This window comes from Gossypium hirsutum, chromosome D12, assembly GCF_007990345.1.
Source record: "Gossypium hirsutum isolate 1008001.06 chromosome D12, Gossypium_hirsutum_v2.1, whole genome shotgun sequence".
NCBI classification, from domain to species: domain Eukaryota; kingdom Viridiplantae; phylum Streptophyta; class Magnoliopsida; order Malvales; family Malvaceae; genus Gossypium; species Gossypium hirsutum.
The window spans coordinates 47,449,337-47,472,198 of NC_053448.1; the positions used below are offsets into that span (position 1 = coordinate 47,449,337).

The 22,862-nt window shown below is 34.8% G+C and overlaps 1 protein-coding gene across 1 annotated transcript; it reads left to right on the forward strand.

Annotated features, from left to right (window-relative positions):
• The first annotated feature begins 2,121 nt into the window (after positions 1–2,121).
• On the forward strand, positions 2,122–15,427 carry LOC107946236 (alpha-glucan water dikinase, chloroplastic). Its single transcript, XM_041106925.1, has 33 exons — positions 2,122–2,306; positions 2,595–2,903; positions 4,413–4,454; positions 4,596–4,705; positions 4,854–4,932; positions 5,017–5,108; positions 5,203–5,356; positions 5,882–6,103; positions 6,279–6,614; positions 6,709–6,816; positions 6,925–7,021; positions 7,118–7,260; positions 7,374–7,462; positions 8,566–8,700; positions 8,821–8,983; positions 9,061–9,150; positions 9,217–9,402; positions 9,684–9,746; positions 9,825–9,887; positions 9,978–10,037; positions 10,122–10,274; positions 10,435–10,518; positions 10,784–10,960; positions 11,083–11,189; positions 11,380–11,593; positions 11,668–11,771; positions 11,904–12,033; positions 12,214–12,339; positions 13,485–13,595; positions 13,898–14,170; positions 14,246–14,338; positions 14,546–14,661; positions 14,910–15,427. Exons 2-33 carry the CDS (start codon positions 2,619–2,621, stop codon positions 15,112–15,114), a joined length of 4,410 nt encoding a protein of 1,469 aa, XP_040962859.1. The 5' UTR covers positions 2,122–2,306; positions 2,595–2,618; the 3' UTR covers positions 15,115–15,427.
• Positions 15,428–22,862: the final 7,435 nt, after the last annotated feature.

Sequence of the window (22,862 nt, forward strand, 5' to 3'; positions counted from 1 at the left end):
ACAACACAGTTTTTAGGGTCTTTCTAGCCTAGAAGGCCTGGAAAATAGCAAAATCAACACCGAGGACCTTAACAACAACGAAGTTATGGTTAGAAAAAACAATCATATGCTAGAGGTAATGTTTTTCCGTTCGAAGGGTTCGCCAATGTATGTCAAATTTGTCAAAAGGTTTAACAGGCTACTTTAAAGTGCTATTTTCATCGTTTTAACCAGTTTATGCTAAGATAGCCCCGAATAGCACTGCCAAGAATTCCTCTTGGTATTTTGATTATGGGGCTTCCAATAATCTACTTTGGATTTTAATAATTTCTGTGCCCATTCTAAATACAAAGAAAGTTCTCTAGTTATGGTTGGAAACGGTCTCTCATTATCTGTTTCTTATTTTAATAATCTATTTGTCCATTTTAAAAAAGTGTTGAATGGATTAAAAATTATTCTAATAGGATTAAAGTTAATTTAATCATCTAATTTTTATTGTTATAATTTATAAAATGAATGCTTCTTATTTTCTTGATTTTTATTTTTATGCGTTTTTTTTTTGAAAATTTTAATCTATTATAGTTCAACGGGAAACTAGTAGTATGTGTACCTCAACAAACCCTTTCAACAATTGTGACAATAAGTCTCACCGACACTATTATTGGCATCAGCTATGGCATGGAAAATTTCACTAACTTTGCCATCAAATTCTATTAAACCATCCTCTGTCTGACTCTAAATATATTTGGGTAGGTTAAGATTCACCTAATACGTGGAAAAAGATGAAATGACTTTATGAGTCAAAACAATTACTTAGAGCGCCACATCTTTGGGCTTCTTCCAGGCTAATTTGGGCTTTAATGTCAATAGCTTGCAGTTATCTTTCCAACTATAACAATGGTGGAAATAGTGAAGCATGCCCGGATCTATGTTGAAAACTCTAATCACTTATCTACATAAGTATTATATTATTCATTAAAATAAACGGGTCATATAGTGAACCTAATTGAATTAATGGAGTGATATTTTTGTATTGAAAAAGTGATCTAAAAATCAAAGTGGCGTAAAAAAATGTATACGTTTTTCATGAGAGAAACCGATTCTAGTGATTATCATTACTTTGTTATTTTAACCTTAAAAGATCCTAAATAATAAAATGAAAAAGAAAAAAAGTGCAATTATCATAAATTCCGTCCCAAGATAAAGACGTTTAGAGGACCAAAGAGTTAGAATATCCCAAGTCGGCAGTCGCGGACCCCACGTGATTCCTCTCCTTTATATCTAAATTATACTTTTTAACTTTTTAAGTTTCAGTCCTAATCAAATGATAATTGCTAAATTTATTAAGTTCTATTTCTAAAATATTATGTGGTGAAAACATTAACACATATATAATGTCATATTAGCTTGTTATTTTCACAGATTTATACATAGAAAAACAATTATGAATTTAATAGTGTTATCATTTGTCTTAAGATTGAAATTTCAACATTTGCAAAAGTATAAGGATTAAAAATGATCAAATTAGAGAGAATGGATTAAATGTACAATTTCATGCATAGTATAGGAAACCAAAAGTGCTTTAATTGCCATTGTATGGATCAATATTGAAAATTTGAAGTGCAAATAGTATAAGGACTAAAATTGATCAATTCCACGAGGCATTGAGAGTTGGTAAAGGAGAGGTCTTAAGTACTCAGGTTCGAGACCAACCGTGCATAATTAAATCCACCATGAGTTGTCATGAATGAGTTTTAGTTCGCTTAGTTAGTTTCGTATTTTGAATTGTTTCAATTCGTAGTTATTCTAATTCTTAGTTCGTTAGTTTTATAATAATTTGAATCCATACTTAGCGCTTAATTGATATGTGTATGTAGAGATTAGAATGGACCAACTTAAAAGTATAGAGAGAGAGACTAAATCTACAATCATACATAATACAAGGAGCAATAACAGAATTTGACGTTTTAGAAGCCCAAAGAGTTAAAGATATCATATAAGTCGCCACCTTTCACAAACCCCACGTGAATCCGATTTTGGAACGTGACAAATGACGATTCCCAATTCCGAACTTTTTGGTACGTGTCCTTGGGGAAACCTGCAATGTGTGTTCCCATGATGATAAATCGCCTTACACAAATGACGGGAGCCTAATTTCGACAGTTCCCACATTCCACTCGCTGGCGCTAAAGCCTCAATTGAAACTTATATTAATCCATTTGCTAATCGCAAGAAAAGAAAAGGAAAGAACAAGTCTTTTTTTTTTATTCAGAATCTAATCGTATATTCACTGCAATTTTCTCATCCAGATCTTCAACTCTTTCAAGGTAATTTCTTTCTAAATTCATTCCCTACTAGTTTAATATTATTACTTGCATTTCATAAATTTGATTCGATTCTTTTTTCTTTTGGGAAATTATCGAAGAATTATCATTACTAAGTATAATGGTGAATTGTTTTGTTTTCTTGGATCGTCACTTTCATTTTTGCTCCGGTCATGAATTTGGAAATAATGCGATTAACAATGTTATTCTAGTATTTTTGAGTTTAGATCATTCTGGAAAAAAAATGCTTGTTGAACTTTTTCACTTAACGTTTGGAATCCAATTCATCAGGAATACCAAGTCTTAACCAGGAAGATGAGTAATAGCGTTGGCCAGATTTTGATACAGCAGCACTTCCTCCGTCCTACGGTTTTAAAGCATCAAAGCAAACTCAAAAATTCTTCTGGCGTCCCTAACATTTCCTTTTGTGCCAATGCTTCCCTGAGTAATTCGTTTGCCCAGCAGCGCAGGTCTTGGATATCTACAAAGTTCTATGGCAACAGATTGATAAGTAAGAGGAAGCAGAAAATAGCCATGGGGAGCCAACGGGCCTTTACGTTCATCCCTCAAGCCGTATTAGCTGCTGATCTGGCTTCTGAGGCAAAAAACATTTCTACTCTTGTTGCTTTTTTCTTCTTTGGCAATCATGGTAGTTACTTTGTTAAAGAATGGATCTCTATATAATTAAATAACACTATATATACACGCGCGCGCGCGAGATTATCGCATTACCTGTAACTTTCTTGTCTTTAATTTGAAATCATGCTGACAAACATGGGTGGTAAATATTGTTTAGAGCTGTACATTATAACTTTAGCTCTCTTGCTCTTCCTATAAATTTGACCTTGCTCTTCTTCCAGACTTGTTTACCAATTTCTCTAGCCTCTCTATAATGGAGGTAGAGGTGAAGATCATTTTAATGGTTGTCTTTTTGAGAAAAGGCAACTCAATAGGTCAATAAAAGGGAAAGGTGATCCCTGTCTATATAGCCACAGTACAATGCTTACCTAGTCAATGTGGGATGGTTTCCCACCTCAACACTAGCTCCCTAGACAAAGGTGTAGACTGTGTTTTTGTCAAGGGTTGGTACAGATCCAAAACATCAGAGACAGTGGTGTTGAGGGGGAAAATTAGCACGTATCATCTAGCGAAGAGTTGGAATGTGGCTATATAAGCAAGGAACACCTTCCCCTATTATTGAATTCAGCTGACCTGATAGTACCTATTTTGGGAACGTCTAGTGCCAAAGTCATGGAGTCCCCGATCCCTAAGACGGACAATGTAATGCACTTTATCTGCACCCTTGTGTGCTTTATTCCCATTGAAGCATATACATGGAGTGGGTGCAGGGCGAACAATTTCAGCAGAATTCCCATTCATTAGACAGAGAAGGTCACCATTGAAGCAGACATTATCCCATAGTGGGCATAGTCTGGCAACAAAAGACTTCACATAAAAATTATCCTTAGGATGAATTTTCTCAGTTATTTTAAACTTTTTGAGCTTTATTTATAAGATCAATATTTTTTTGTGTTTTTTTGGCATAAAACAAAGTGTAGCTTTGCTAACTAATGTACTGTATTGCAGTTTGCGTTTTGTTTCTCCATTGAGGCAGTTGTTCTCAGTGCATGCTATGCTAGTTTTATTAATACTTCTATCAAACTTAGTTCACTTAGATTTTTCAAATTTGAAGGTAAGGCTAGTTTTAAACCTTCTGCCAAACTTAGTTCACTTTGTTTTTTTCTTTTTTCAAGTTTGAAGACGAGGGATTCTTTCCCTTGGTAATTCTCTAGGTCTTGAAATCCAGGACCTACTTATTACAACTTACATTTCAGCATTTGGGCTTGTTAAGTATGATTCTTAGGAGTCTAAATCTTGCTCCTTGATTTCTTGAAATATCTTTTTTTTTAAAATGTATTTGTTCCTTTCTTGAGTGGAGATGCATAAAGAAGCATTTTTTTTCCTTATTTGTTGTTCGAAAGAAAACAAATTATATCTGAAGCACTTTCCATTTTCAGAAATTTGCACGTGCTAGTAAATTCATTGGCAAACAAATTTGTTATTTTATTTATCTAAAAATTTTGATGCATTCTTACTTCGATGCAGCAGCACCTTGCAAGATTCAATGTTGATGGGAATATTGAATTGCAGGTACTTATTGCTTGGTTATAAATAATTTTAGATACCCCATATACTCCGTATAAACCACTAGTTCACCTGACCTTAGCTTGGTATTTTTAGCTACTTCATGTCTTATAGTTGCACAAGATTCACCCTTTTTCAATTGAGCAGGTTGATGCTAGTACTCCTACTTCAGGGTCTATTACACAAGTAAATTTTAGAATCATTTACAGTAGCGACTCGTTACTCTTGCACTGGGGTGTGATATGCGATGGAAACGAGTAAGTTCACTTGTACCAGTTAGGAGTCTACATTGGTTATGGATTTCATGTGTTTATATTGTGTTTCATTTTCATTATCACGGTTTGAGAAAGCTCTGTTCCATGCTTCTTTTCTTGCCCCCCCCCTCCCCCTCTTTTTCTTCGACAGAAACTGGGTACTTCCTTCACGTCAACCGAAAGGGACCAAAAATTACAAGAATAGGGCCTTACGAACTCCATTTGTGGAGGTAAGAGCCAATAAATGAGACAATCACAAAAGTTCGCTTTTGACTAATCCTAATTTATTTTGTCTACAAATTGCTTTTCTGTAGTCTGGCTCCAGTTCCTATTTAAAGTTAGAAATTGATGATCCTAGCATCCAAGCTATAGAGTTTATCATATTTGATGAAGCCCGAAATACATGGCAAGTATCTGTTGTTTCTTTTTATTATGTTCATGCCATTTAGAAGGCTACTTAAAATGATTTCACTCTTTTTCTTCTCTATTTCCATTTGTAGGATAAAAAATAATGGTCAGAACTTTCATGTAAAGTTACCTCGGAAGGAGACATTGATTTCAAATATTTCATTACCTGAAGATCTTGTTCAGATTCAAGCATATTTGAGGTGGGAGCGAAAGGGTAAACAGATGTACACCCGAGAGAAAGAGAAGGCAAGTAATAAGTTTAATAATTATATAGTTTATTTGTTCATATTGTTAAAGCTAAGTCCTACATTTCCATTTCTTCTTCTTCTGGTCCTTTTTTGTTGTTTCCTTATTTCGTTGAATTGATTAATACTTACTATTAATTTTTCATTATATACCGCATAAGAAGCTCCACTGATGTGCTTTAAACAGTATTTTTGTGGAGTGGAGCAATTTATTGTGCAACATCTGATAAAATTTTTAGGCATGCCCCAGTTTTGGATAACAAACTGTTTTGGCTGCAATACCTTAGTTAGAATTTAATAAGTATGAAGGGTTCTTGTTGTTATTTCATTTTAGGCTTTTCAATCAGTGGAGCAATCTTCAGAGAAATGCAGGATTGCCATCTATAAATGCACACACAAACAATCATGTCATGAATTAAAGCTTTCTTTCTTCCTTTAAATCTCTGAACATATAGGAAATAGTATTTTTTTTTTCTGGATTTTTTCAATTTCTTCACTTGTCTCAAATAACTTCCGCTTCTCATAGGAAGAATATGAAGCAGCTCGTGCTGAGCTGTTGGAGGAAATAGCCACAGGTACTTCTGTGGATGACATTCGGAAAAAGCTAACAAAAAAAGGTGGACAAGAATTTAAGGATTCAGCTATTCATGAAAAAACAAACACGATACCTGATGATCTTGTCCAAATACAATCCTATATCCGATGGGAGAAAGCAGGGAAGCCAAATTATTCCCCAGAGCAGCAGCTTGTAATTTTCTAATCTCTTTCTAACTGGATATTTTGAGTCCTTCTTTCTTTTAAAGCCTTTTTATATTAAAGCAAATTGGACTAGGTGATTGCCCATTTACTTTTAAAAGGTTAGTTAGGAGGTCTCAGTCATTGCGTGTTCTAAATTCTGGCTAAAACAACGTCTCAATAATCAGAGGGAATTTGATGAAGCAAAGAAAGAGTTGCAATTCGAACTAGAAAAAGGTGCATCTCTTGATGTAATTCGAAAGAAGATTACTAAAGGAGAGATAGAGACAAAGGTTTCAAAGCCACCGCAGAACAAAAGATATTTTAGTGCTCAACGAACTCAGCGCAAGCAGAGGGACCTGATGGTGCTTCTTAATAAGCATTCAGTGAAATCTGTAGAAGGAAGTATAACAGTTGAACCAAAACCATTGACAGCAGTTGAAAGCTTTGCTAAGAAAATTGATCTGGATAGCAGCCCTGTTATGAACAAGAAAATTTACAAATTTGGTGAGATGGAGGTTTTGGTAAGATAACTAGTGTTTCTCTGACTGCCTTCATTCTTTAGGGATGCTTACATGGAAAATATTTTAAAGTTTTGACTTCTTCCGAATATTCCAGGTGCTTGTCACCAAATCTGCTGATAAGATAAAGATTCACATAGCTAGTGATTTTGAAGAACTGCTTACCCTTCACTGGGCTCTATCTGAAAAGGCTGGAGAGTGGCTGGTAAGATCCCTTAAACTATTATGCTCCTCAGGAAGACTTTGGACTTTGGAATTTTTTCACTTTTTCTTTCATATAAATCTGAGACTAGTTTACGCAAACATTTTTCAGCCACCACCTCGCACTGTTCTCCCTCCAGGTTCAGTTTCTTTAGGTGGAGCTGCTGAATCAACATTTTCAACATGCTCTTTTGATGATCCTTCCCAAACAGGTTCACTAAGTAGATTTCAATTTTATCATATTTTCCTTGTGAATGAAGTATTATAAAAAACTTTTCCTGTTTTCATATCCTGAAATCATCTTTAGGTTCAATGCATTGAGTTGGAGATTGAGGACGGTAATTTTAAAGGGATGCCATTTGTTCTTCTGTCTGGAGAGAAGTGGATAAAACATAATGGCTCCAACTTCTATGTGGACTTCAGCCAGAGATTCAAGCAAGATCAAAAGGTTGTTTCTTGTTCATGATATCAACCAGGAAATTTTTTGTCCATGTTCTGCATATGTTATTTTTAATCAGTGTATTCCTGTATGATTAACTGGCCTTTTCTTGAAAATATAAGGATGCTGGTGATGGCAAAGGTACTTCAAAGGTTTTGTTGGATAGAATAGCTGAAATGGAGAGTGAGGCACAAAAGTCTTTTATGCACAGGTCAGCGACCTTCTGGGATGTAGATTTCATTTTGGTTTTACTGCTCATTTATGATATTGCACTGTTATCAGGAATTTAGTTATTGTAGTTTGCAATACTAAGATAGTTTGCTCTCAGCTTCTGGAAGTTTACAATGAAATGGCTATAGGATTCCTTCTCATTCAGAGTTTTCACTCCTCTCCTAGAAAAGGCAGATAATCTGTCACATTACGGGCATGTTACAGTCTTACAGATAAAGCTAGTTACTTGAGTTCAAATAAAAACCATTTTATGTCATCCTTTTGAGTACCGATTGTTTGTTTCCTTTAGAACGCACCCTACTTTTGTGAACAAGTAGGGCCTGAACAAAATCCTAGATGTAACCTGTGAGAGAAGTAGATATTCACTTTTATCTTTTCCCTTACCTTCACTTTGATTAAAAATTCTAAATCTATCCAAATTAGTTGCCAAGCTTATCCAGATTCTTCAAATGTAATAATTGAATTGCTCTAGTTGCTGGTGAATACAGTTTTCTTTTCCCTTAACGATTTAACTTATTTTGTAAAAATAATGATTTTTTCGTCATTTTCCAATTGAGATAATGTTAGATTAATTTGTGACACCAACTCAATCAGCTGTTTAAATAGTAATATAGATTTGATAAATAAAACATTTTAAAATAAATTTTTATAAAAATGAAAATACAAATTTTTATTTATATTTTATACAATTATATTATATATGGTAAATAAATATTATATTTGATAATATGATTAATTTTCATGGAATTATTATCTATAATTGCATGAAGGATCTATGCATCCTTGTTCTCTTTTCCAATATACTAGCGTTTGACATTCTTACTCGAGTCTAAGCAATATATAGGTGGTGTGCATCATTTTAGCTCCTTCATGTGTTTTTTAATGGGGTCATACTTCCTTTAGGAAAAAAAAGGGTTCATATTTGGTTGAAATTTCACTCCAGCATATTAGTCTGTCATCTTTGAATTTCCATTGATGACTCATATTTTTCACATATAAATTTTCTGAGTTCTGTGTTCTGTTTAATTATGTTCAGTTGTCCATTGTTCTTCAAGGAATAAGTCTTGCTATCTCCCTTTATAGGTTTAATATTGCATCAGATTTAATGGATCAAGCCAAAGATACTGGTGAATTGGGCCTGGCTGGGATCTTAGTGTGGATGAGGTTTATGGCTACGAGGCAGCTCATCTGGAATAAAAAATACAATGTGAAACCACGGTACAGAGGAGATTAATTGACTTGAGATTATGAGTGGAACTTTTGTGTACAAATTTTTTGCTATCATGCATGACAATTATATTAATGCAAATGTAGTTGTTATTGTATATCGTTCTGCAGGGAGATAAGTAAGGCACAGGATAGACTCACTGACTTGCTCCAGAATACATACACTACTCATCCACAGCATCGCGAGCTTTTGCGCATGATTATGTCTACTGTTGGTCGTGGAGGTGAAGGGGATGTGGGACAAAGAATTAGGGATGAAATTTTGGTCATCCAGGTCAATCTTGAAGAGCAGGTTTTTTTTTTTTTCAATTTAACATTATATTTACATGGGGTTTTATCTATCTATTTCAGAGGAACAATGACTGCAAGGGAGGGATGATGGAGGAATGGCACCAGAAGTTGCATAATAATACTAGTCCAGATGACGTTGTAATCTGTCAGGTATGAGATGTGTGTTCAGTGAAAATTCACCAAGAGGGCTCCAGCTAAAAGAAAATATGCTTGCAGGCACTGATCGACTATATTAAAAGTGACTTTGACATTAGCATCTACTGGAAGACTCTAGCTGAGAATGGAATAACTAAGGAACGCCTCTTAAGTTATGATTGTGCTATCCATTCTGACCCAAGTTTTAGGAGAGATCAGAAGGATGGTCTATTGCGTGATCTTGGCCATTATATGAGAACCTTGAAGGTCTGTCTTCTTAAACCTTGATAGTTTTCTTCATTATAATGTTCTTGATTTTTCATCAACGTTATGGTGAAGGAGGATATATGATAGGCATCCTTCATACATTGGTCCTAAGTACTTTAATCTCATTATCATAGAGATTCCTGTTGTCTTGTTTTAGGCGTAAGTTTATGTTTATCTGCTCTCTCATACTGGATTAATTTTCTTCAATTCTTTTTTCATTTGCCATATATAGGATGTTGCACTATATTAATAATTTCTTTCTAATTGTGATGTACACATAGGCTGTTCATTCTGGTGCAGATCTTGAGTCTGCTATTTCTAATTGCATGGGCTACCAAGCAGAGGTAATATCAGAAAGAAGGTAAAATTGTCTGGACAGTGTATTATTGTCAGCATTTGACAAATGCTTTCCTTGTTTGCAGGGTGAAGGTTTCATGGTTGGGGTGCAAATAAACCCTTTAGCTGACTTGCCCTCTGGATTTCCAGTAAGTTTAATTTTATCTTCAGATTTCTTTCAAATGTGAGGTTTTCCACCCAAAAAAGGTGACCATAAATTAGAGTTACACTTATAACAGGAATTGCTTCGGTTTATACTTCAACATGTTGAAGACAGAAACGTAGAAGCCTTGATTGAGGTTTGTAGCATTTGATTGGAGACCTGGAATAATTCTACCTGTTTATTTTCTCTGACATATCGTCTTTCAACCCCTTTTTCACAGGGTCTACTTGAGGCTCGTCAAGAGCTTCGGCCATTGTTGTTGAAGTCTAGTGATCGTCTGAAGGATCTATTGTTTTTAGACATTGCCCTTGACTCTACCGTTAGGACAGCTACTGAAAGAGCTTATGAGGAGCTGAACAATGTTGGACCAGAAGTAAATCCTGTTGTCTTCACCATATTTTCTGTATCAAACATTTAGTATTTCTGTGCAATGCTCTTACTGATATGTACCTCTATTACATGATGTTGTGGGGATCTTTGTTATATATATTCTTGTATATGAAAGCTTGATTAGGTTCTTGTGCTTCTTGCAGAAAATCATGTACTTCATCACTCTCGTCCTAGAAAACCTTGCACTTTCATCTGATGACAATGAGGATCTGATCTATTGTTTGAAGGTAAAATACCTCGTCATACAGTGTTAAGTTTATATTTCTTGGGGAAATTTTGATTAATGATATCGATTACTAAGTCAATCGTCCTTCCTCTAGTCGCTAATATTGAGAATTGAGTGCTAGCATATTAATGTGAATGGGTGGCCCGTCTTGTTGTACTTAGCAAAAGAGAAAGTTTGTAGAGCTCCATGGAAACACTTCAATTATGGCTTGTCATCATACAAATTCTCTATCATGGATGCTAACTGCTACTTCATTACTCTTGTAGGGATGGCATCATGCCATAAGCATGTGCAAAAGTCAAAGTGCTCACTGGGCACTGTATGCAAAGTCAGTACTGGATAGAACTCGCCTTGGACTGTCTAGTAAGGCTGAGTGGTACCAGCGTATCTTGCAACCATCAGCAGAATATCTTGGATCATTGCTTGAAGTAGATCCATGGGCTGTATGTTATTACCTCTTTAAATCTCAACATTAATTGATTGCTTTAAATTTTCCGCTGTTAGTTGACGATAATCTTATTAACCAAAGTTGGAAGATAAAGTGGAGTCTTTGAATTTTTTCCAGATCAACATATTTACAGAAGAAGTTATCCGTGCTGGATCAGCTGCAACTTTATCTTCGCTTATTAATCGACTTGATCCTGTTCTTAGGGAGACTGCTCATCTTGGCAGGTAGGCATGTAATCATTGGACTGCTAACTGGCTCAGTTATTAGAAAATACTGGCAGTGCAACAATATTTTATGCAATTATACCTAGGCTTGATTCATTTAAGCAGATTTTGGCATAGGATTAAAGAAATATGAGCCTGCCACTATCTACAGCTGGGATTTTCTAATGCAAGTTGTCATGTCATGGGACAGTTGGCAGGTTATCAGTCCAGTTGAAGTTGTTGGGTATGTTGATGTTGTAGAAGAGCTGCTTGCTGTACAGAATAAATCTTATGACCGGCCTACTATTTTAGTGGCAAAAAGTGTAAAAGGAGAAGAAGAAATTCCAGATGGCACAGTTGCTGTATTGACACCTGACATGCCTGATGTTTTATCACATGTTTCTGTCCGAGCAAGAAATTGCAAGGTGATTACCTGGTTCATTGATACTTTTCCATAGCTGATAACTAAGTAAAAAATTTGGGCTATTACCAACTGCAGGTTTGCTTTGCTACATGCTTTGATCCTAAAATTCTGGCTGACCTCCAAGCAAACAAAGGGAAATTATTACGCCTAAAACCTTCATCTGCAGATGTAGTTTATAGGTAGTGTTATCTATCTTGATCATGAATATGTCTAATCCATCAAATATCATGACGCACGACTAAACAAGTTTCTTGTTTTCACATAAGCAAAGGTAATTTGAATTTTGTTCTCTTTTTCATGCATTAACTTAGTGAGGTGAAGGAGGGTGACCTAGCTGATTCAAGTAACTTGAAGGGAGATGGTCCATCATCTATTACTTTGGTTAGAAAGCAGTTTGGTGGTAAATATGCCATATCAGCAGAGGAATTTACACCTGAAATGGTTAGACTTGCAAAATCTTATTCACTCTATATCCAAACTTTTATTTTTGCTTTTTAACCTACAGAGTTGCAATGAAATTGAATATTGGACTTTTCAAAGTTCCTTGCATGATATAGCTCTGAATTATGTTTGTAATGGTGTATGTCTAATTTATGCATGGGGACATTTTTGCTCCTCTAGGTCGGTGCTAAATCACGCAATATCTCATATCTAAAAGGAAAAGTACCATCTTGGGTTGGGATTCCCACATCAGTTGCCCTTCCATTTGGAGTATTTGAGAAGGTTCTTGCAGATAAACTAAACCAGGTTGTTCTCATTCTGAACTTGGATATTGTCTCCCCGCTTTATTAATGCTTCTGTAGATGCAGTTAGTTTTCAATGACCTGATTCAGGGGTTCAAGTTTACCATTTTGTTCAGCAGCTTTGAGCTTGCATCAATAAGGTTCAAGCTCTTGGATTTATATTGTTGTGTGACCAGATGTCATATTCTGAAACAAATCTCGCAAGTAAACAATTGATATTCAAGTTAATCTAATTACGAGCAACCAACAACCCCCCCCCCCAAAAAAAAAGGAAAAATGAAATGAAAAGGAATAAAAGAAAAGAAACTACAAATCCTCTTTTCTTCGTCGTTAACCGGTGTTATTCCATACTTGTTAAATATTGGATTTCTTCTATTCTTATATTAAAGTTGAGCCCCTTTTCTCAGCCTCTTCATTTTTTTTGAAGTAGTCGTATCTAACATATAGATATGGGAATATAACCTCTAAGGATCCTCTAAATGCATGGAAAGCCTTAGACAAGCCTAAACACCCCTGTTGGATACATACCCGTACCTAACACTGACCCGAGTCTAAGTAGCATAGCTTCTATGCATTGCCAATTGGTTTTAGAGTGGATGCTTAATATGGTATTAGGGCCCAAATTTAGTCATGTTGTCGATCTTGCATAACCCCATGTGAGGTTGATGACCCCTAGCAAGGTTGTCTACGTGTAGGCCCTGTGAGCTACATTTGGTGGGGAGTATTATGTGGATTTGGCCCTGCACCTATTGCTAACTGGTATGAGGCTGGATACTTAACACTTGTCTTTAAAATTATTAGGGGAAAAAAAAACCTCTGGTAGGGCAGATATGGGATTTGATATAACTACTCTGGCTTCAGATTGGGATGTGAAAATTCTTAGAGCACTTAGTGCCTTTAGGTCAGTACATCCAAGTGCTCTTTAAGTCAGTACATCTCAAGTTGCAAAGGATTGGAAAAAAAGATTATTCCAGAATAATAATAATCAAATTGCTGATGCAAAATATGTTCTCTTGTGTCAATACACATTCAGATCCTCTACTTGTCAAGATAGTTCTCTTGTGTCATTATGTATGTAGCTCCTCTTCTTGTCAAAATAGTCCTCTTATCGGACAGGTTATATCCCATTCTTTCCTCTTTATTTCTCAGAGGGTTGTTGAGAAGTTGCAAATTTTGAAGAAAAAGTTGGGAGAAGGAGACTTTGATGCACTTGGGGAGATTCGTCAGACGGTTCTACAGCTGGCAGCACCACCCGAATTGGTATGCATTTTACCTGTTGAGCTTACGATGTTTCTTCAGCTAAGCCTTCATTTCCTACTTGGTAGCATCATTAGAAGCAGTCACAATAGCTTGTGACAGTATTCTGTTGAGTTCTCTGTTTGACCAAGAGAAATCTCCCTTCTCCCCCTATTACCTATATCTCCATGAAAATCAGATTTTTCTTTCCCTTTTTTTGAAAGATTTCCGTGCTTTCTTTTCTTGATAGAAGCTGATAGTCCTGAATCAGAGATTTCTTTGGGAGGGAACTAGTCAGATTTATTTCAATTTCTTATATCCTTCAGGTGAAAGAGCTGAAGACCAAGATGCTGAGTTCTGGAATGCCTTGGCCCGGAGATGAAGGTGAACAGAGGTGGGAGCAAGCATGGACTGCTATAAAGAAGGTCTGGGCCTCAAAATGGAATAAGAGAGCATATTTCAGCACCAGGAAAGCCAAACTAGACCACGAGTACCTATGCATGGCTGTCCTGGTTCAGGAAATAATCAATGCTGATTATGCATTTGTTATCCATACTACTAATCCTTCTTCAGGGGACTCATCAGAGATCTATGCTGAGGTATGTACCACCAGTTATCATGTTCTTTGATGCTCGTTGGGGAAATAAAATGGAATTATTGGTACCATGACGTAGGTGGTGAAGGGACTTGGAGAAACTCTGGTTGGAGCTTATCCAGGTCGTGCTTTGAGTTTTATTTGCAAGAAAAACAATCTCAGCTCTCCTCAGGTAAAACATGTCTGCAGATTTAACTGGATATTTTAGGTAAATTTGATACCATAGCTTGAAAAATATGGAATTAATAATGTAATGCAAGCAGACGAAGAAAGCTATCACTATTCACTACAATGGCCTTTTTATTATATTATTGAAATAAAACTATATTTGATCACAATGCTGCTATCATATCCATTAACAATTTCTAGAACGTTTCAGGTATTGGGATACCCGAGCAAACCAATTGCTCTCTTCATAAGGCGTTCCATTATCTTCCGCTCTGATTCAAATGGTGAAGATCTAGAAGGTTACGCGGGTGCTGGACTTTATGACAGGTAATCTCTTTCCGAACTCTCTGCACAAAGACAGTGATGTACATATTTATTCTTGTTTGTTTCGGTTTTTCATTTTGTGAGACTAGTGCCCCGAAAGGAGGGGTTGAGATTCTGCTAACCTTTTTCAGTTAATGGTGATCAATATCTGAACGTTATGTTCTTGGGAGATATAGATTGGAAGCTATGTACTTGAAAACATTCATTCATTCCCAATTTTCAACATTCCTGACAAATGATTTTATTTGCAGTGTGCCCATGGATGAAGAAGAGAAAGTAGTGGTTGATTACTCATGTGACCCGTTGCTAAAAGATGGCAAGTTCCAACAATCTATCCTGTCTAGCATTGCAGGGGCAGGAAAGGCTATAGAGGAACTTTATAGATCCCCGCAAGATATTGAAGGTGTGATTAGGGATGGTAAGGTGTATGTTGTCCAGACAAGACCCCAGATGTGATCCCTTTTTGTTCTATATTATTTATTCTTTATGGCAAGCCTTTGTAAAGTGAAGGGGAAAAGAGAGCAAAGGAAGCAGGAAAACAAAAAACAATGAAAACAAAATTAGGAAAAGAATAAAGAGGGGTTATTTAAAACCACAAAAGTAAAAAGTTGGTATGTAGTATCAGATGCCATCTTACAGGGTGGCCGGTTCAGTGCTTTTATTATTATTATTTTGTAATTTCTAGTAAATACTATGCTCCCTGTCCCATGGTAGTATTATCATATACCATTGATTATTTTTCAAGTGAAATAATAAAGATATTTTTTTATTTTATAATTGTTTCAATACTTTTGTTTAATTTTATTTTTAATTTATTTTCATTCGCCGTGATGGTTTTGGAAATTTTGGGTTAATTTTTATGTGGTGCTGCAATTTGGGGTGTATCCCCCCCTCCCAAAATGGGATCTAAATTTCTAAGAAAAATGTTGAAAAATATAAAAATAGAAATTGAGTGTCAATGGAGTGTGAAACTCTTTAACTTAATTGATATATTTCATCAATTAATAAAATCATATGATTTGAGGAAACATATTTTGGAGATTGCTTTAAATAGTATATTTAGCCAAGGTTTATTAGATTGAATTGCAACGCTGATTGTTTAGACAAATCTTTTTTGTCAATAGCCTCAGACCAATCAATCGAATATTGATTAATATGTAATCGATCAAACACTACTTGAAAACGGCTCTTATGTTTAGAAACGAAATGTTCCAAATGCTCATGGAAATTCTTGCTCCCATTGGACCATTTGTATCTATATGCATTAGGATCCCAATTCATGGATCTCTCAGTCCGAGAAATCAAAATAAGAGGATCGAGCCATTTTCTCTAACTCTTTTTCAAATTCGATAAATGTTGGTTGATCATATATTTCATTATAGTTCTATGATTCAGAGTATAATTGTCAAGAATCTACGTTTATCTTGTTCATTATTATTATAGTGTATTCATCTTATAATATGGTTCGTTCAAGGATTTGATATAAATTTTATGTTTTAAAATATTTTATATAATTAAGAGATTTGTATAGGTTATTGTATAAAGAGAATTAAGTACTTATTTTTTTCTTGTGAGAAACTTTATTAGATGAATGCATATTAATAGTAAAAACTTGTTGTAGTTCTACTTGTTGAATTCACATGAGCGAACTTAGTGGTGAAAGTATTATTTTTCAAGGTGTAAAGGTGAAGAAAACTATCATGGATGTGTAATAGATCAGGATCACTTGTTGCGAGTGTTGAAGTTAGTGAATATTTCTTATTGAGTTAGGCTTCGCAGACATAGGGAAACTGAAATGTGTAAACAACTCTTGTGTGACTTATCAAATCAGGTTTTTACTTTCGGTGAAGAATATTCTAATTCTAAATAGTTATAAAGTTGTTAAGGTCTCTCTCTGAGAGATTTTTAATTAAGGTTACAATAATTGAAGAGGCCAAGAATCTTAAGAGATTGGCCATTGATGAACTTATTATTTTTTATAGACCTTTGAGATGAATTTACATGAGGCTAAACGCAACTAAGGAAAATGAGACAAAAACATTACTCTTTAGGTAAATGAGGAAGCGCCAACTCCTTATAATGCTACTATAGAAGATTTTCATGAGCATATAACTTTACTCACTCAGAATTTTAATAAGGCTTTTAAGAAACAGGCAAGGAAATTCAAGAAGTTCGAAGTCAATGTCAATTTCCCAAAAACAAGTCAAAGGGGGTTATGGTTAAAGGAGAATATGAGAAGGATAAATAGAAGGGTGTGCAGTGCTATTAGTTCTAAGGATCTATTCATATCCAATCCGAGTGTGTTAACAGTCTAGAAAAAGAATAAAGTCACTTTATGTAACTTGGAGTGATGAAGACTCTTCTAGTGGATTTGATTCAAAAGAAGATCATCAAAACTTTATTACTTTCGCTGCCAGGACTATTTGTGAAGAGGATTTTGATAAAGATTCTAATGTTGGGACAGATAAGAATTTATTAAAAACTTATAAAGTGATGTTAGGCAAATGGAGAACGGTATGTGATATCAACACTTAGTCATCATAAGAAAACAAACAATTGAAGGATGAAAATGGAATATTGATTAAACAAGTAACTACTAAAGAAGCTTTCCTTATAGAGGAATTAGACAACATTGTGATGGTCAAGAAAGAGCTTGCTAAAACAAAGCTTATGCTCGAGAAGTTCACTACCAGTAAGACAAACTTGATGAGATTTTGGCAGTTAGGAGGAGAGATCAAGGCAAGAGAAGCTTAGGCTTTATTGATAAAGGTAAAATTGTAATAGAAAGTCCCATAGTCTTTGGTAAAGAAACCAATTTAAAGGAAGTTGGTGAAAGCTCTAAGTTGGTGTTAGTCAAGCCGTCTTAGAAGAATTTTCATTCTCATAAGGTGATTTGTCACTATTTTGGTGTTCTTGGTCATATAAACCATGATTTTTCAGTGCCTAAGGTAGTGCCCACTTCCCGTGGCATTGTAGTTGGAAAAGTGTAAAAACGAGTATGGATGAAGAAAGAAGCTAAACATTTCCTAGTTGATCATTGTTCCTTAAAGTCCACTATTGATGAAAACTTATATTTTTATAGTGCTTGTTTACAACACATAATAAGTAACAAAACATACCTCATTGAGTTTAGAGATTTTCCTGTTAGAAGAGTGGCCTTTGGTGATGGGAATAGATGCCAGATACTTGCTAGAGTGATGTGGTCGTTGAAAGCACCAAAAATATCCTATCCCTAATAAATAATGAAAAAGAATAGTAAAAGGGAAGTAGGGTCAAATCCTCAGGGACTGGATTTGCACAATATCTTGTTCCGTGGAATCCCAGGCAGAGTCTTGCCCAAGACAACCTGCGTTCCTGAAAAAAATAAAAAATAACAGAATTAAAGGTTTGGATCTGGAAACGAAGAATAAAATAAAAACAGAATTAAGAATATTGAATCAAAAATTTGATAAATTAAAAATAGAATTGAGAGAAAAGAAATTCTTATGGGAGATTCCAGCCTCCAGTTGTCTCGTTCCGCCTTGGGTTTAATCCTCGGCTTTTAGATGATCCTTCCCAAACTGAATAAGCCAGTTATAGTGGAAGGGAACGCCTACGACCACCAGCTCCAATGATTTAGACTTACAATGTGGTGGAACTTGACTCTAGCCAACAATCGCTTCTGTGGGATCGTCTTATGCTAGATCAACGTTTCTCAATGGCGAATCCCACGCCATTTTGTCTCTTGGGCTCGCCAACCTCTGACGCAGTAAGCTAACGAACCGACTGTGCAACCTTCCCAAAACATACAAAGTGGCCGCCTTTGCATATGTTGAAAAGCTTACTTCTTAAGGGACATGGACGGAAGCGTCAGCCCTGTAGTGCGAAGAAACGATGAATACTCGTTGATAAGGCTAAGTACAGATTCTAAGCCTCAAGAACCCTTTTTGGAGAATATCGACAACCTTCGGCTAGATGAGTTTAGTGGCTCATGGTTGTGGTAGAAAAGAAAATAAATAAATAAAAATAAAGATTTTATTAAAAAGAAATATGAGAAGAATAAAAGCCTAAACTTTTGGGGAGAGAGTGTTTACAGAAAAATATAAGATGGCCTCTTGAGTCACTTCACCCCCTATTTATAGTGCTAGGGGAGATATTCTAATCCTACTTAAATTCCTAAAAGATAAATACGTTTAATTGAAGATAAATAAAGGTAAAATAAAATCCTAAAAATAATCCTTAATAATTATCTCAATATTAATTATCCTAATATAATTAAAATAGAGTTTAATAGAATAAAATCTCTTCTTTTTGCATTTCAACCCTTATGTCCTCCATGCTTGCACTTTTGGCACCAACTTTTCCTTGTGTCGCACATTGGCCAATTTTATCTCTAAATTCATGCTTTTGGCCCTTAATTTTGCTTTTGCCTCAAATTTAGTCCCTATGAGATAAAAGATCATAAATAGCTCAAATTAGCAAGATCATACTCAGAATAAATACATAATTAATACATAAAAATACGTTATTCTAGAATGTTATTATAGAGGTACCTTGAATGTTCCTAGCACGCCCATATTGAAGAATATGTTGCCCATAGATGATCTCAAAGCCAATCTTGTAAGCACCAGTCAATTATATGACCAAGGTATGCTTGTGAATTTCACTAAAAACAAGTGTATTGTGACTAATGATTCTGATGAAGTGATCATAGAGGGTGGTCATACATTTGATAATTGCTACAAGATGATGTTGTTTATCCATTGCAATAGTGCTACAACTTTAAAATTGGAGCTATGGCATGAGAAGCTTGGCCATATCTGCTTTGAAAGCTTGAAAGACTGGTGAGATATAAGGCAGTTCGAAGTGTTCTTAAACTTACAAGAACCATTCCTAAGGTGTCTAGTAGCTGTATGAAAGGTAAATAACATTGAGAGAAGTATAGAAAGATTACACATGTTCAGAACAAAGCTCTACTTGAGATCTTGCACATTGATTTGTTTGATCCTATGCAAATAGAAAGCCTTATAAGAAAGAAATATGTCCTTGTGTGTGTTGATGACTACTCCAGGTATATGAGTAAGGTTTCTTAGAGAAAAGTTTTATATATTTGATAATTTTAAAAAAACTGTATAGGGGGCTTATGTATGAACATGGAAAGATCATTAGTATGATAAGGAGAATACACAGTGATCATGGACGTGAATTTAAAAATGATGGTTTTGCTAAGTTCTATGATAAACAAAGAATTGGCCATGAATTGTCTATACTAAAGACATCGTAAAAAAATGGTGTAGTGGAGCGTAAGAACATGATTGTGCAAGAAATTGAGTTATGCTCAACAACAAAATTATTGCACATTATTTTTGGGCTAAGGCAATAAACATTGATATTTATGTGATTAATAGAGTGATGATTAGACCAAAGACTTGCGTGACCTTATATGAGCCGTGGAAGGGAAAGAAGCCTACTATGAAGTGTTTCCATGTTTTTGGGAGTACATATTTCATCCTAAAAGACAGTGACCACAAAGGTAAATTTTATTTAAAATTTGATGAGGGTATTTTCCTTAGTTATGCCATTAATAACAAAGCTTATAGGGTGTTCAATAAACGTATTTAGAAAGATCATGGAGTTAATCAATGTGGTGGTTAATGATGCTAGAGTTCATGAAATTCACAGTGATGCTGATGGAGGCAAAACTCCTAATTCAGTGCCTGAAGGAGAGCTCACTCCCCTTGGCACTGCTAAGTTTAAAGAAAAATTAGAAGCAGAAAGTCAAGATGTTCAAGTTATTGATCTAGTCAATGATTAGTATAATGATGATGGGCCACTTCAAACTTTAGTAAGAGTTTGAAAGAATAACTCACCTACTGATATACTTGGTGATAATCATGATAGGATCAAAACAAGAGGCAGAGGGAGTGCCCTCTCTCCTTAACATTGCTAAGTCTAAAGAAAAGTTAGAAGTAGAAAGTCAAGATGTTCAAGTTACTGATCTAGTCAGTGATCAGTCTAATAATGATGGACCACTTTAACCTTTAGCAAGAGTTAGGAAGAATCACTTATCTATTGACATAATTGGTGATGTTCATGATGGGATCAAAATAAGGGGTAGACCTAGACTAAACTATAGAGCATGTTTCGTTTGGCTTACTACACTTCTCAAATTGAGCCAAAATGAGTTGAAGAGGTCCTTAAGATTGTTGATTGAATTTAGACCATGCAAGAGAAGTTGCAATAGTTTGAGAAGAATGAAACATGGGAGTTAGCACCTAGGCCATCTAGTTGCAACATAATTGGCACCAAATGGATCTTCAAAAACAAGACATGTGAGCAAAGTAACATCATAAGGAACAAAACCTGACTTGTTGCTCAGGATTACACTTAAGTGGAGGGCAATGATTTTGAAGAAATCTTTACTCTTATTGCTAGACTTAAGCTATTTCAAATGGATGTTAAGAGTGCTTTATTGAATGAATTTCTAAATGAGGTGTATGTTACTCAGCCTAAGGGATTCGAAGATCTATCTCGTCTAGAGTATGTTTATAAATTGAGAAAAGTATTGTATGAGTTAAGCATAGTATGAGAGGTTATCTTATTATTTGATTGGTCAAGGATTTGAAAGAGGTTCTATGGACAAGGTATTGTCCATAAAGAGTAGAGGGACTACAATCATGGCACAAATATATGTTGATGACATAATATTTGGTTCTACTTCAGTTGCTGTCAAGGATTCATATGTGAAGTTGATGTAAAATGAGTTTGAAATGAGCATGGTAAGGGAACTATCCTTCTTCGTTGGATTTCAAATCAAATAATTGGAATATGGTGCATTTTTATCATAAGAGAAATATATCAGAAATCTTGTGAAAGATTTTGGTATTGATCAATCAAATCCAACCAAGACACGTATGTTTGTTAATGAGAAACTATGTACAAATGCTAAAGGGCAGACTCCCCCAAACCACTTATAAAAGCATGATTGGAAGCCTTTTGCATCTCACTACAAGCCATCATGATTTGTGCCTTAGTGTTGGTGTATGTGCAAGATATCAAACTAATCCATGAAAATCATATGTTAAGATAGCCAAACGGATCATTAGGTATGTCCATGGCACTATTGATCTTAACATTTGATTTACTGAAGATAGCTCTATGTGTTTAATTGGATATAGTGATGTTGACTGGGTTGTGAATATGGATGATCGAAAAAGCACCTGTGGATGATATTTTTACTTGGGAAATAATCTAGTTTAATGGTACAATAAGAAGTAATGGTCTATTTCATTGCTTATAGTAGAAGTAGAATACATTGCAACAGGTAGTTGTTGTTCCCAATTGTTATGGATGAGGCAAATGCTAAAGGACTTTGGGATTGCATTGTCAATTTGCACAGCATATTGTGACAACTGGGGGTGAGCATTCAATCGAATCGAATTGAATCGAATCGAAAATTTTCGAGTTAATCGAGTTTTCGAATATCATTTTATCATCCTAACTTTATTTGAAGTTTTCTCGAATCGAGTCGAGTAAGATGGAATTCGAATCGAATCGAATCGCATATATTTGTTCGAGTTAAATTTTAAAAAATAATTTTGGGTGCTTGTAACCATTGTCACCCATCGTAATAAAATTTGTCCACATTAATCAAATTTTTTATTAACTTTCATCACTTCATAATTTATTTATTAATTTTTTATATATTGGTTAGCTTCTTTGCTTGATTAGTTGTTTCAATTATCTTCAGATTCTTGTCACTATTTATTTTAGAATTAAAAAATATATTAAATGTAAAAATATAATTTTTTAATAAAAGTTATTTTAAAAATAAAATGTGAAATTGATACCAATATAAAATTTTAACACGAATATTTTATGGCATAATTAATAATTCAATTTTAATATAAATATTCAATATGACTAAACAATTCAATAATATAAATAATATAAAATGTGAAATTTAATTTAATAATATAAATAGTAGATATAAATAAAATTATTACTATTTATGTTTAGTGATTTTTTTTGGATAATTTTGATTTTTTATTTGAGAGTAAAGGGTGAGAAGTAAAAGTTTAGGGGAAAAATATAAAGTTTTGGGGAATAAAAGTTTGAGGGAAAGTAAATAGGGGGGAGTAAAATTTTGGAGAGAAAATATTAAAAAAAAATTGGAGGGGGGAGGGTTTGGGATAGATGAGAGGTGGGATGGGAAGGGAATAAAA